This window comes from Diceros bicornis, chromosome X (assembly GCF_020826845.1).
Source record: "Diceros bicornis minor isolate mBicDic1 chromosome X, mDicBic1.mat.cur, whole genome shotgun sequence".
In the NCBI taxonomy this organism is placed as follows: domain Eukaryota; kingdom Metazoa; phylum Chordata; class Mammalia; order Perissodactyla; family Rhinocerotidae; genus Diceros; species Diceros bicornis.
Window position 1 is genome coordinate 127,332,546 of NC_080781.1, and position 13,002 is coordinate 127,345,547.

Sequence of the window (13,002 nt, forward strand, 5' to 3'; positions counted from 1 at the left end):
CTGGTTCCGCTGCACGGCTGTAGAACCAGCTAAGCAACCTTGAGCACTGTCATTTCCCCTTTAGGGGCTGGTTTCCTCATATGTAAAACAAGCCAGAGGAGGCAGGATTGGGGTTTGACCAGATTTCGTTATTGTTGCCATTTAAGCAGCAGAACACTTATTTAAAATTAAATCTCACCAGAACCCCAATCTATGCACCGGCGAAGGGACACTTGTCCTGGTAGAAGTGTGTATGTGTGTGTGGGGGGTGCTCTAGTTTGAAACCTCTGGCTTAGAGGATGGAAGTTTCACTCCAGGTGAGTTCAGTTCTCTTCTCTATTGCTAAAGTTTAAAAAAAATTATCTTTTTTCTATATTTAAATCTTCCAAATGTGCTGATTGATGAAATCTTTTCTCTTAAAGGCAATTTGGGAATCAGACAAAGTGGAGCACAAAGCCATGGATGTTTAGAGAGGGAGTGAGCAATAAGTGAGACCCGCTGAAAGGGTGACCCTGGCACTTCTAAGAAGGCAGCAGCACAATGGACTCTTCCAAAGAAGCAGTGTCAGTTTATTCCCCCGTTGGCACCGCCCCCTCAGTGGGGCGGAATTGCTTGTTTTCACCCTCCCTTTCCTGGAGTCATTTCAGACCAAATTTGTGTCCACAATTGCCAGCAATTTGAACCCAGAGTAACCTACGGACAGGTATTTTATTGAGGCCCAAACACTGTGAAAGACATGAATAGGGGGGTGGATATGACAAGAGAGTTTCCTCCCGCCCCTGAGACATGGAGCACGGAGTGGGGGGAGGCTCACCGACCTGGCGGCCTGTGGGTTTGCTCCAATCACAGCAGCAAGGGTTGCAGCACTAACCCCCGAGATCTGTGGCCCTGAGACCGGGAGAGGAGGGAGTGGTCCAGAGGACTCGCCCAAGCCCGGACCCAGCAGGCCCGGGAGGAGCACCGGGTGGAGGGCAATGCGCCGGGGTCTGTAAATCACCACCGGGGGCCCTCCCACCCCAAGCTGAACAGTAGAGGGTGACGTGTGGTGGTGGGGGCAGTGCCAGCGTCTGCGGGGGAGGGGTGGCGCTGCCTTCCCTGGGAGACCCGACCTTTCTTGGGGAGGCGTGGTGAGCTTAGTCTCCGGGATCCGCAGTGATGTGTAAAAAGCGGGCACGACCCCCGAAGCCGCAGAAAGCCCCCGCCCCTCCCCCGAGGCCCGCCCCGGCCCGCAGGTGAATGGCTGGCCCGCACAAAGGAAGCCGGTTGGAAATGTGGAATTCGGACCAATTTACGGGAGATTTTGTCGCCGAGTCCCAGCAGACCTCAAGCAAAGAAACCTGTGGTCGGGAGTGGTTGAGGATAAAAACAGTGCACCAAGCCAAGCTTATTGGAAAGACTGAGTTTAGTTATTCTGGGATAGCGAGGTAACAGGATTAAAAGGATTAAGGAAATCACCTCAAACAGCTGAGGAGAGGGTAAAGAAACACTGGTTCTATTTGTTTTCTTCCTCAGCCCCAAACAGATACACTGGGGCCGTGTGGCCAGGCGCGAAATGCAGGGCCCTTGGGGGGCACAGTGGAATGCCCAAGGGTCAGGGATTGGGGGAAAGGGGGGGGAGTAGAAAGCGGGCTAGAGGCTTGAGAGGAGAGGGAATCTCTTCTAGAAAACAAATAAGTGCACTAGGTTGACAAGTCAAATAGAAAAAGCCATCGGAGGAGTTTTAGAGATCTTTTAAAATCTCAGGTGTACTTTTTAAAACCAAACCTTCTAGTGTTGAATGCTGGCTCCGCCACTTCAGCCACCACGGTTGAAATGTACTTATTTCCTGCTAGGAATTCCTGTAACCATTTACTTTTAATAGAATAATTGAGATTTCCGAAGAGTTTTCGTTTTGTAAATATTTCAGCTCGCCTCAAGTGTCTTCCCGCCCCAGTGCACAAAAGTAAAGGTGCCCCTTTGGGGGCCGGTTTCCGCGGCCGCGGGCGGCCCCTCCCCGCCCCGCGTGGCTGCCGCAGCAGACACTCCCCTTCAGCGCTGCCCGCTATCAACAAGTGCGTGGTCGCGGGATGTCCGTCTCAACTAGAGTGTGCCCGTCCCCAGGAGACGCTCCCATGGAAGTCAAACCGCTTTCTCCTCGGAGTTTCAGTTGAAAATATTGGGAGCCGCTGTGTTTTGAATGACCAGTAGTTAAAAAGAAACCGTTTCAGATCACGCTTGCCTTCCCCCAGGCCCCTCCCCGCCCTCGGGACAGGACCTTGGTTATAATATCGAGTGATGGTCCCCTCCCCAACCTGCACCTATAAGTTTCAGGCCCGCAAAATTATCAGGACTCCATTATGTTGGTTATAAAATTTATTCATCTCTCATTTAGGAATTAAGAGTAAAACCTTGAAAAACCTGAAACAAAATAGCCCCTTCCCCACCACCCAAACAAAATACGAATACATTAGCGCGACGAAATATCAAACAGATCACGGCAGAAATCACCAACTCAACAGCCTAAACGCGGACTGGACAGAAGCTGTCCCGCGGCCAGGGGCGGCGAGGCGGGAGACACACGCACACCTGGCTATAAATTAACATTGGCCTTAGCTGCCGCGCCGCTCCGCGCGGTCAGCCCCCCGAAAACCCACGAGGAAAACAGATGCAACGCGACCAGGGGAGGGGGCGTTGCAGTTCTCAGGCCAGCCTCACCCAAGAGTACATTTCTCCATTCACTCACTCCTCGGCTAACAGCAAACTAACGAGACAACATTTTCAAATGCAACAGAAAAACCCAGGAACCCAGGAGGAGGAGGGGGGCTGCTTTTTCTTTGCAAACATCACAGCGATTCCCAGCCTACAAAAGGGGAGGGAGGGGCAGCGGCGAGGGGCTGGTGAGTTCTAGCAAGTCCCATTTCCGCTGCTCCGGACTTTTTGCTTTTGTACAAAACCCGACAGCTACAGCAAAACTTTCTGTCCTCCCCATCATTGGTACAAGGCAGCAGTCCCAGGCAAGCAAAGCTAAACGACAAGGCGTCCCAAGTTGGGGGTGCGGGGCGGGGTGGGGGAGGAGGGGCGGCGAGCTCAGGCCGGCGCTCAGATGTGGGTCAGCGGCACCGTTCCGTTGACGGGAGTCCCGGCGCCCTGGTAGTGCTGGTGTACGCTGTGCAGGCGGCCGCCAGGCAGTGGCGAGGCGGCGTCAGCCGCGTCCCCGCCGGGTGGCAGGTACATGCTGATCATGTCGCGCAGGTCGCCGAGGCACGCGCGCTGCGAGTGCGATGTGATGGCGGGCGGCGGCGAGCTGGGCTCGGTCTTCACCACCGTGCCCATGGGGCCCAGGCTCATGGCGGCGGCGGCGGCGGCGGCGGCAGCGGCGGTGGCGGGCTGCTGCCCGTAGGCGGCGGCGGCGGCGGCGGCGGCTGAGGGCGCCATGCCCCCGTAGCCCGACGCGGCGGCGGCCGCGGCGGCGGCGTTCATGTAGCTCTGGGCGCCGGGCGGCATCATGGGGCTGTACTGCAGGCCGGCCATGTCGTAGCGGTGCATCTGCGGCAGCGCGGGCGGCGGCGGCGCGCTGCTCATGGTCGCGGGCTGCGCGTAGCCCAACTGCTCCTGCACCAGCGAGTACGCGCCGTTGGCCCAGCCGTTCACGTGTGTGTACGTGTCCAGGCGCTGGCCCACGCCCACCGGGCTGCTGGCGGCGGCGGCGGCGGCAGCTGCAGCAGCGGCGGCGGCGGCAGCGCCGGGGGGCAGCAGGCCGCCGGGCAAGGAGTACTTGTCCTTCTTCAGCAGCGTCTTAGTCTTGCGGCGCGGCCGGTACTTGTAGTCCGGGTACTCTTTCATGTGCACGGCGCGCAGTCGCTTGGCCTCGTCGATGAACGGCCGCTTCTCGGCGTCGGTCAGCAGTTTCCAGTCGGCGCCCAAGCGCTTGCTGATTTCAGAGTTGTGCATCTTGGGGTTCTCCAGGGCCATCTTGCGCCGTTGGCCGCGGGACCAGACCATGAAGGCGTTCATGGGCCGCTTCACGCGGTCCTGGTCGCTGCCCCCGCCACCGCCGCTCGCGCCACCGCCGCTGCCGCCGCCTGGGTTCGCGCCGCCGGCTGCGTTCGCGCTACTCTTGCCTGCGCTTCCCGGGGCTGCGGGGCCGCCCGCGCCTGCCGCTGGGGTGGGTGGCCCGACGGGATTCTTGAGCTCCGTCTCTAGCAGGCTGTACATGGCTGGGGCGGGAAGAAGGTGCGCCAGAGTGGCGGGAGGAGAAGGCGCTCCTGGGGCTGGAGCTGCCACCGTGAAAAGGCCTGGGGACTCCGTCGGAGGGGCGCTTGGGGGCCGGTGGGCCAGCGGATCGGGCGGGAAAGGCAGGCTTGCCGAAGTGCTCCGCGTTAAGTCGACAGGAACCCGCAGGCTACTCGCACCTGACGCGTTACCTCGAGCTGGTTGCATTCGCAGTCTGGCCGGGCGCTTGCCGGGCCCCTTATATACCTGCTCGGATTCCCCCAGGGTTGGGGCTCGGTCCGCCCCTCGCCACCAGGAGGCCCCGTGATTGACAGGCTAGCAGTGATGCGCCCTGGCCAATCATCACCGAGCCCCCGTTCGGCCTCGCTGGAGAAAAAAAGTTCGGGGAGCCCTTTGGTTCACCCCCACGCCCCTCTTGGGCCCGGTGACGTGATGAGAGTTATTCAGGAGGCGGGAGTCCCGGAGAGCCGCTCAGAGACCACCAATTAGGGTCTCAAAAAGTTTGAAAGAACGAAACTCGAGGAGGCGACGGAGGGGGGAGGGGGCGCGCGAGCAGGCTTGGGGGGAGGGGGCCGAGGGGCGCCCACGGGGTTCATAAAAATACTTTGCAGCCCTGTCAGGGCAAGCGGCGCCCGGTCCCGGGGCCACCCTGTAAAGCCTCCCGCTGTCTGCGCAGAAGTCCTACGACCGCTTCTGCTGCCAGCGCTAGGGACACTGGGCATCGCCAGCTACTCAGGCGGGCTTGGGCACTCAGGGCGCAACGGAGGTGCCGCGGGCTGCGGCTCCGAGAAGCCCTCCCTGGAATCGGCCCTTGTCCAACCGGACCCTCCGCCGGGAAGCCGCGGGCCAGCGCGCCCAGGACTGAGCGGTGGTCAGGGACCGGGACAAGGGACACAGGCTTCGGGACCGCGGAGCGCACGGGGGCTGTGAGGCTCTCCGGTGGTTTGTGTGAGCGCGAGCCTTTAGCCGCCCGCAGCCGGGGACGGGCGAAGGCGCTCATATGCGGTGGTGCGGGGAGTGTGTGTGGGGTGGAGGGGGTGAACCGGCCTCGGCTCTCTCCCTCCAGGCCCCCGCTTAGCGGCCCCTTTTTGTCTCTGCTCTCCGGCCATTTCGGTTTTTCCAGTCCGATGCCCCTGAGGGGGAGGGTCGGGCCACTTGGAAAATCCGTTTTCATGGCAACACGGAGCCTCTCCAAGTGAAAGAAAAGTTTCTTTGAGGGGGGGACGGTGGCCGGAGAGGAGCCGAGGCCGTCCTCGGGGCGGACCGCCGGGCCCCCTCCACTGGCCGTGCACCTGCCAGGACCACTGAGCGCTGCTCTCGCCGCGCAGCCGCGCCGCCTCCCCGGGGAGCAGGCTCTGCTAACGGGTTCCGTCCTTCTCTTTTTTTGTTTTACAGCCTTCCTGAACGGAGCCTCGAGACTTGGAGCAGGACACTCACCCACATGTCGGGTTGTCTGACAAAGACTAGCGACGCAGGAACCCTGGCTTCGGGGAGAGGGAACTCCGACAGTCGCCTCAGCCAGCCCAAACGGGTGGCACAGCGTCTGAGACTCCCAGAGCCTCCTGAGGCGACGGGCGGGAAGGAGAAGCCAGCCGGGCAGAAGTGGCAGAGACTGAAATAAGGTGTCCGCGCGATGTGCCCCCCCCGCGCCCCCCAGCCTCGTGGAAAGGTGGAGAACCAAAAGAAAGGCGTAAATCCTAAGTGTGAAAAAAAATTTACAAAACCCTAGGCTTTTAGCTCCTTAGCGCTAATGCAAGACCAGGCGATCCTGGGACGCCTGCAAGCCAGGAGCTTCCCCCTTTCCTGAACGAAGCTGAAAGTATGCTGTTGTGGCTTGAGGGGCATAGAGCAGGCCAGCCCGCTCGGGGGCGGACCGCTGGCACCACAATCCCGGCTGCCAGCTGGCATCATCTCCTGGAAGTTTGAGGTCTCAAAACCAGCCCCTTAACTTTGGGTTCCACTTGGTCTACGTTCTCTTGCTCATTCAGGACGGAAGGAAGCAAACGTCCACAGCCAAGGACTGCGATCATTTGAATGGGTGTACGGATTTAGGGTTTTAAAGTAAACGATCTGGAATGGTTCTGTGTATGCGTCTTATATGTGTGTGTGTGTGCGCGCGCGCGCGCGCACGCGCGGGTGTGTACACTTAAGCTGACACGGACTGGAATGCATGGCTCAGAAAACGGAATGATTCGGCAGTCCCCACCTGCACCTGTTTTCTTGGCGAACTGGCTGACAAAGTCAAATTTCCCTAGGCAAACCCACCTTCTCCCAAAGAAGTCAATGTGCAGTAGCCTTCCTGCCGCCTTTTCCAGATGCCCTCTCGGGTTCTCTGGGCCTCCGGGGCTGTTGCTAAGTGAAGCGCGTTTTAGGAAACTACCCAACCGACGCGCGGCCTGGCGTCCAGTAGCCTGACAGATGTCAGGATTCTTTCCAAGTTTTAGGACCCAAGTAAGCCGTTGTGGTGACAGCGCCTGGGCTGCATATTTCCCAAGGCAAGGGATGCGGGGCTGGGCCTGCGCTCCTCCCCGCAGCAGATTATCTGGGGAGCTAGTCACTGCCCCCAGCTGTTTGTTATTTGATCACGCCTAGCCCGCGGTTTAGGTGAGCTTATTTTCATATTACATCCTTCTGCCAGATTTACGTGAGGGAGTCGTTTTTGCCAGCATCAGACACCCTCTCCCACACTCCTGGCTTCCCTCGGAGGCCGTGATTAAACCAGTCTCGCTGCCTGGTGGCTCTGGGATGGTCTGCACAGCCCCAAGTAAGAGTCACACCAAATTTCCTTAGAAACATTTCCGAGGAAACGTCCTCAACCCAAACTACCTTTTCAATACACAAGCAAGGTTACCATTACGGGCGTGGGGAGATGGGAGGCAGGCTGGAAAGAAACCTGTTACTCTTCGCCCGCTAGCAGTGAAGGTGCAGGCACCAGCCGAGCGGCGCGACCTTCGCTGGGGGTCGGGAGAAGTATTGCGGCAGGTACTACGAACTGAAGGGCCTCGCTTCAGGCGCGGGGCTGCGGGGAGGCAAGACGGCCGGCGGAGCCGAATCGGCGTCTCCGACACGCACCCTGCACCCAGTGAGGAAAGCGGAGGGACACAGTGGGATCTAGGATCAGTCCTTTCCAACCTCTCCCGGAGAAGGTGTTCGGCAGCTCTCTCGCCCTTTGGGGCCTCTGGGAGCCCGTGAGCGGCATACAGAGTCCCGGATGGCGGGCTGGGAATCCAGCCAACCACCCCCTCCCCATTCCCCCGCCCTCCCAAGAAAGCTCCAGCTCCCTCTGACTCGGGCTGGGCCTGGGGCTTCCAGGACCAGGGCGGGGCAACAGCGCCGTTTGTTGGCTCCGGTTGGAAACTTCACCCAGAGGCGCCCCTTCCGGCCCTCCGGGGCTTCGAGGTCTCCCCAACCCTCCAAGGAGAGGCAGTTGGCTTCGCCGAGGGGCAGAAGTGGTGCTCATCCTTAGAGGACTGGTTATCGCAAAACTCAGGGAACCCAGGCTTTACCGTGGTTGGCCCGGCGGGCTCCGGGTGCATAGGGCTCTCCCACTCTGCCTTTTTCCAGATTCGATCCTTGGCAGAAATCAGGTGTCCCAAGGGCCTCATATCTGCAAAGCACATTTTTAGCAGTTGTGCCTTCGAGCTACTGGGAGAAAGCAGAGCAGGAGAGGGACTGTCCCATCACTCTCGCGGACATGCCCACGTTGATTCCTCCTCAGCAACTGCTCATGCGGGACATTTTTCGGGGTCTCCAGCTAGATTAGGACACAATCTCTTAGAAGAGGTGCTGTTTGCGTGCTGGGTGGGATCGGGTGGGTGCGTATCGGTGCCGCTCCGGGGGCTGAGGCCTGACAATAGGGTCGAACGTTCGCCTTTTTCAAGTGCAGCCGAGCCCAGCAAGTGGTCTGGCTTTGAGGAAGTGCAAAAAACTTACCCTGGCGACCCTCAGAAATGCTCTGCTTTCCAGAAGGAAAAAGTTTGCTTGTCGAAAGGCAGTAATTTCTATTTCTTCCTTGAGAACATCCCTGGACTATTGACTCTGGCTCCTAGCCAAGATTGTATATTTAGGCCACAGATTGAGGTCCTTGATCAAGAAATCAGAGGCTTGGGTCTGTTGTGGAACCATCTCGTGTAAACGGTCAGAAAGGTCACCAGCACGCCAACGGGGTGGAAAAGACAGCACCTTCTAGTTCTCGGAGCATTCAGTTTGATCTCTCTCCCCCAACCCACAGTACCGCCCCCCCGCGCCCCCCCCCCCCAGCTTCCAATGAAACACTGGTTCATACAGGTCTGGGAAGGAGCTGAAGATCCCAGGCTGGTGAATACAGGTTGCAAACAACCTAATTGATGCTCTCTAAAGAAATGTTACTGGGAGCTACCGAAGTGTGTGGTGACATGGTCCTCGAGGTACCAAAACGTCTCCTACGGGCGGCACAACTGTATTTTGTTGCACTTTGGCGAAGCTCTTTTTGGGACGGAGGGTGTACTTTTAAAAGCGAGTTTCCGAATTCGATTCACTTGGTTAGCTGAGCTGTACTTGGTAGATACTCTAAGAATACCCTTGGCCCACACCTTTACTCTCAGTTGCAAAGAATACTTTCACCCACAAGGTATTAAGATATTAATGACCAGCTCTCTTTTCCCTAGGTACAGAGCAACTTATCAGGAATTTGACAACCTTTCCCTTCAGCGCCCGCTCGCCGACCTCACAACCTGAACACTGCCTAACACAATCCAACGCTGCCATCTCTTCGGAGGAAGAAAGGCTCTGCTGGGAACTGGGTCCCACTTCCGGAGGGTCTTCCAGGTCACTGCAGTCAACCTCTGCCTCTCTCCCTCCCTTCCCGCCCACGACTCTCCGCACGCGCTCAACTCTTCAAGCTGCCAAACCTGCACCCCTGCACAGCAGCCTTCCCGAACCCGGCACTCTACGGCCAGGCCTGCCCTCCCACTGGGCCTGCCGCCTTTTCCATTTCATTCTGTGGCTGCAAAGGCACGGCCCTCTACAGCCGCAAGGTGGCCTGCCAGAAGCCGGGGCCGGGAAAACAATCTAAAAATCGTTATCAGTACATAACGTTGTTTGAGTTATTCCACAGCCCCACAATTCCACACGCTTGTTCAGACAGCGGGGGACACGGATCCACCAGGCCTGGCGGTGCTCCCCGGGGAAGGGTGCCTGTATAATCATTAGACCTCCAGGCACCTCCAGTGCGACCAGGCAAAACCATCGGCCCCAACTGCAGGGGGCGCAGGATGGCACGCTTGGGGCTGGGGAGAGCATCCTGGAGAAAATTTTAAACCTCAAGGCAGCATCCAGTTGTTCTTTTTCTCTCTCTTTTCTTTTTTCTTTCTGTTTCTCTCTTTCATTTTCATTTAAGAAACTGGAGAGCCACGGAATTCGATGCGCGTAATTTCTATGTTCTGTTCGCCTCTCCTTTCGGCTGTCGTTTCTTTTCATTTGACTAAACCTTTGCCGTACACCCTACTACGTGCGATGTTCTGCGCCAGGCACGGGACGAGACCCCGCCCTTTCCCGTTCCGCAGCAGAAAGCGGCGGCGACCTGGGGAAGCCTCAGGAGGGCTGGGAAAGGTGGTGCGCCCCGGCTCGCGGGGCCACGCTCGTTCCCCTGTGCGCGCGCGCTTTCCCGCGGCCACGCCGAGCCGCGCCAGCGGAGCGGCGCACGCAGAAGCGCCCGCGGGCCTGGAACCTCAGCTGCCGCGCGTCCCGGCGCCGCCGTCTGAGTGGCGGACGGGCGAGGCTCTGGGGCCGCCGCTCGCGACGGAGAGCCGGGAGGAGGACGCGGCCCGGGAACAGCTAGCGTGCCGCTGCTTGCCAGGTATGGAGGATGCCTATCCTCGGCCGACCCGTTTCCGCGCGGGCTGGCGGCCAGACGGGGCGACAAAGCGAGGTCTGTCGGGAGTCCTGGCCGCGCTGGCGTTTTGGCGTCTAGGCCGCCGTCATCCCAATTCCATTTCTCCGGAAAGCGTCGCCGGGTTACGACCTCGAGGCTTTGCTAATGTGATGTTTGTGTAATTAACACCGTCTCCCCTTGTTTCTGAACATATTTCCTCCCCCAGCACAGCCTAGCTTTCATTTGAAAAAGCAACGGGAAGAACGTCCCAATAACCTTCTCTAATGGGAAAAAACTGCCCCTTTTGTGGAATGGTTTCTTTACAAAGCCAACAACCAACCTTATTTTCTAGTTCCAATGGCTATTCCTTTATAAGTTATATTATTAAAGAAATCCGACACTAATTGTGCCGATTTAACTTGTTAATTAGTTGCAAATAAACTATTCATTAGTGGTAAAATAAAATAAAACCCATGTGCCTAGATATCATTCCACGTTCACATATTGTAGTGTCTGCATAGCATAGGCATACTAAATTAAGTTCCTAAAAGGTTTCTCCTCAGGATAAATAATTAAAATATATTCTACTTTAATTGACATTATAGAGGACATAAATGAGCTTTTCCTTTTAGAAAGAAATAGCCATTTCTAAATAAAGCTTGCAGTCTGGAGAATGGAGGCTTCAGCCAAATGAATAGTCATTACTACCTTTTCAACGACGTGGGCCTTTTGATCAGAAAAGAAATTAGCTCTAAAAAACAGACAATGGAAGCCTGCCCTGCAATAGGAAGAAAATTAGACGGCCAAGGCTCTTCACAACACCTATTTCTATAAACCATGGAGCTCCTTGCTTTTCAATTACAGCTGTTCATTTCATATAAGGAAAGGGGAAAAACAGGCCTCTAATGTAAACTCGCTGTCCCCATAAAGCCTTGCTCCTGGCACGCAGCCAGACTGCCTACTTACTATTGTTTTTAGTCCTCTCATCAATTAGCTAATACTATATATTTTAAATGACTCTGAGGGTATTCACAGATTCCCTCCCCACTTCCCCACCCAGACAAAACCCACACTGGACTCCCATGAAAGGGCTACCATTCGGTGCACAGACACTTAAATGTATAAAGTTTAATGTTTTTATTGTTCCCCAAAGAAAAACCATATTGAAGACCCTGCTTTGTTTTTTTTTCCTATATTTCTTAGTCCATTATTGAAAAACTCAGACGAGGTGATGACAGGGGAGGGACATAAATGAGCAGCTTTCAGTATTGTTTCTAATTGTTCACAGAGCTAAATCCATCTCCAGATGATTTTTCTGTACCCTTTAGACCATAATTTGGTTTATACATCTTTGTGTTTTAAAAATATGGATTTTGAAATTTGCTAACCCCATTGGTTTGGTGTCATTAGATATAATTTCATTTAAAAAAAATTACTGTCTTCACCATTTTGGTGAAATTATCTAGCCTGCAAGGAGAAAAAAAAAACTCCATTTGTAGGATGTGCTACAAAATAAAACCTTCAACATACATAAAGTAATAATATGAGAAAAAATATTTGGTAATAATACCGAAGAGTTTTAGTAAGCCTTTAGATGCATGTTCTAGAAACTTCAAAATAGAGGTATAGGCTGGAAAGGCTTTGCTTCCTTTGAAATTAGAATACTTATTTATCTGATCTTTATAAATCACTATGTAAATGCCTTGAAGAACTAAACAGTAGTGCAGTGCAATAGGGTTGTCTGGGAACTTACTGATTGGGATTGTGCAAATAAAAAGATTTAGAATTATGGGGTTTTTAAAATACACTTAAAGATAATTGATTTATTCACTGTAAAATAAAAAATTACATAACTATAAAAGCATTTAAATAAAATAACACAATAACCATGGACTTGTCCCTGAGGGGTATCATTGTCTTTATCCTTTAAACAACTTAGAGATAGTCTGCCAACTTAGAAGAAAGAAATGGACAAGAGTAGGGACACTAGGATGGCTATTTAAAGTATTTCTAAAGAACAATGACAAAGAATTTTTACCAAAATGGTTATGTTCCTGTTTTCAGCATGCATTCCTTGTTGAGGATGCTTCCATTTGATGACTTCCTGCCATATTTTTGATATCAAGTAAATTATTATGTTTGCTTTTTGCTTTTGAGCATTAACTTCTTTGCTGCTTTGTTCATATGGATGTCAGAATAGAGTTACCAAAAGCATTTTGCCAAAGAGCACAGAGTTGCCACATCCGATTTCCTTAGTAGCCTGAAGAAGGGACTCTTTCTTGGCAATCAAGTCCCTTCATTCTCCCTACCATTGAGTTCCTACAATAGATAATGCGGTCCTACCAGTATGTGAGTGTGAGACTGTTCCTCTTGTCTGTTACATGTGATAGTGCCTGTTTTAAGAAAGAATTCTACAGGAGCTGGGGGGAAATCAAGACCTCTCCAAGGTGAGGTTTAGTAACAAAGGTCAGCGATGTGTGGCCGCAGATCAGTAACCTGGAAGCTGTCCAGACTGACAGAGAGCTGCCTGAGGATTTTGGTGGGTCTGAATTTATGTATTACAGAACTTGGCATTCATTTTAGAAGGAGGAATCAGGTATGTGATGTGGGCAACTGAAATGAAATCTAGGGGAGTACCAAAACTGCCAGCAGAGACTTGAATCTTTAACTACAGCTTTGGAAGGGGCAACATATTTAGGAGAGGAACAGAAAGAAATGTTTCTCAGGATCTTTACATGAAGTAGAGCCTGGATGTTTATACTATCTATTTTGGGCAAGTTTGTTTGTTTTTATTGAGGCATAATTGACATAGAACATTATATTAGTTTCAGGTGTACAATGTAATGATACATTCAATATTTGTATATATTGCTAAATGATCACCACAATAAGTCTAGTTAACACCCATCACCTCACATAGTTACAGTTTTTTTCTTCTTGTATTGAGAACTTTTAAGATC

General features: G+C 54.0%; 1 protein-coding gene across 1 annotated transcript; it reads right to left on the bottom strand.

The window, feature by feature from the left end:
- Positions 1 to 2,319: 2,319 nt before the first annotated feature.
- Positions 2,320 to 4,413, bottom strand: SOX3 (SRY-box transcription factor 3). The gene has a single exon (XM_058535326.1). The coding sequence runs from the start codon at positions 4,396 to 4,398 to the stop codon at positions 3,058 to 3,060; it is 1,341 nt and encodes a 446-aa protein (XP_058391309.1). The 5' UTR covers positions 4,399 to 4,413; the 3' UTR covers positions 2,320 to 3,057.
- Between the last annotated feature and the right edge of the window lie 8,589 nt (positions 4,414 to 13,002).

Coding starts and splice junctions, on each gene's coding strand:
- SOX3 (XM_058535326.1), bottom strand. CDS start 4,398: ATGCAACCAGCTCGAGGTAACGCGTCAGGTGCGAGTAGCCTGCGGGTT.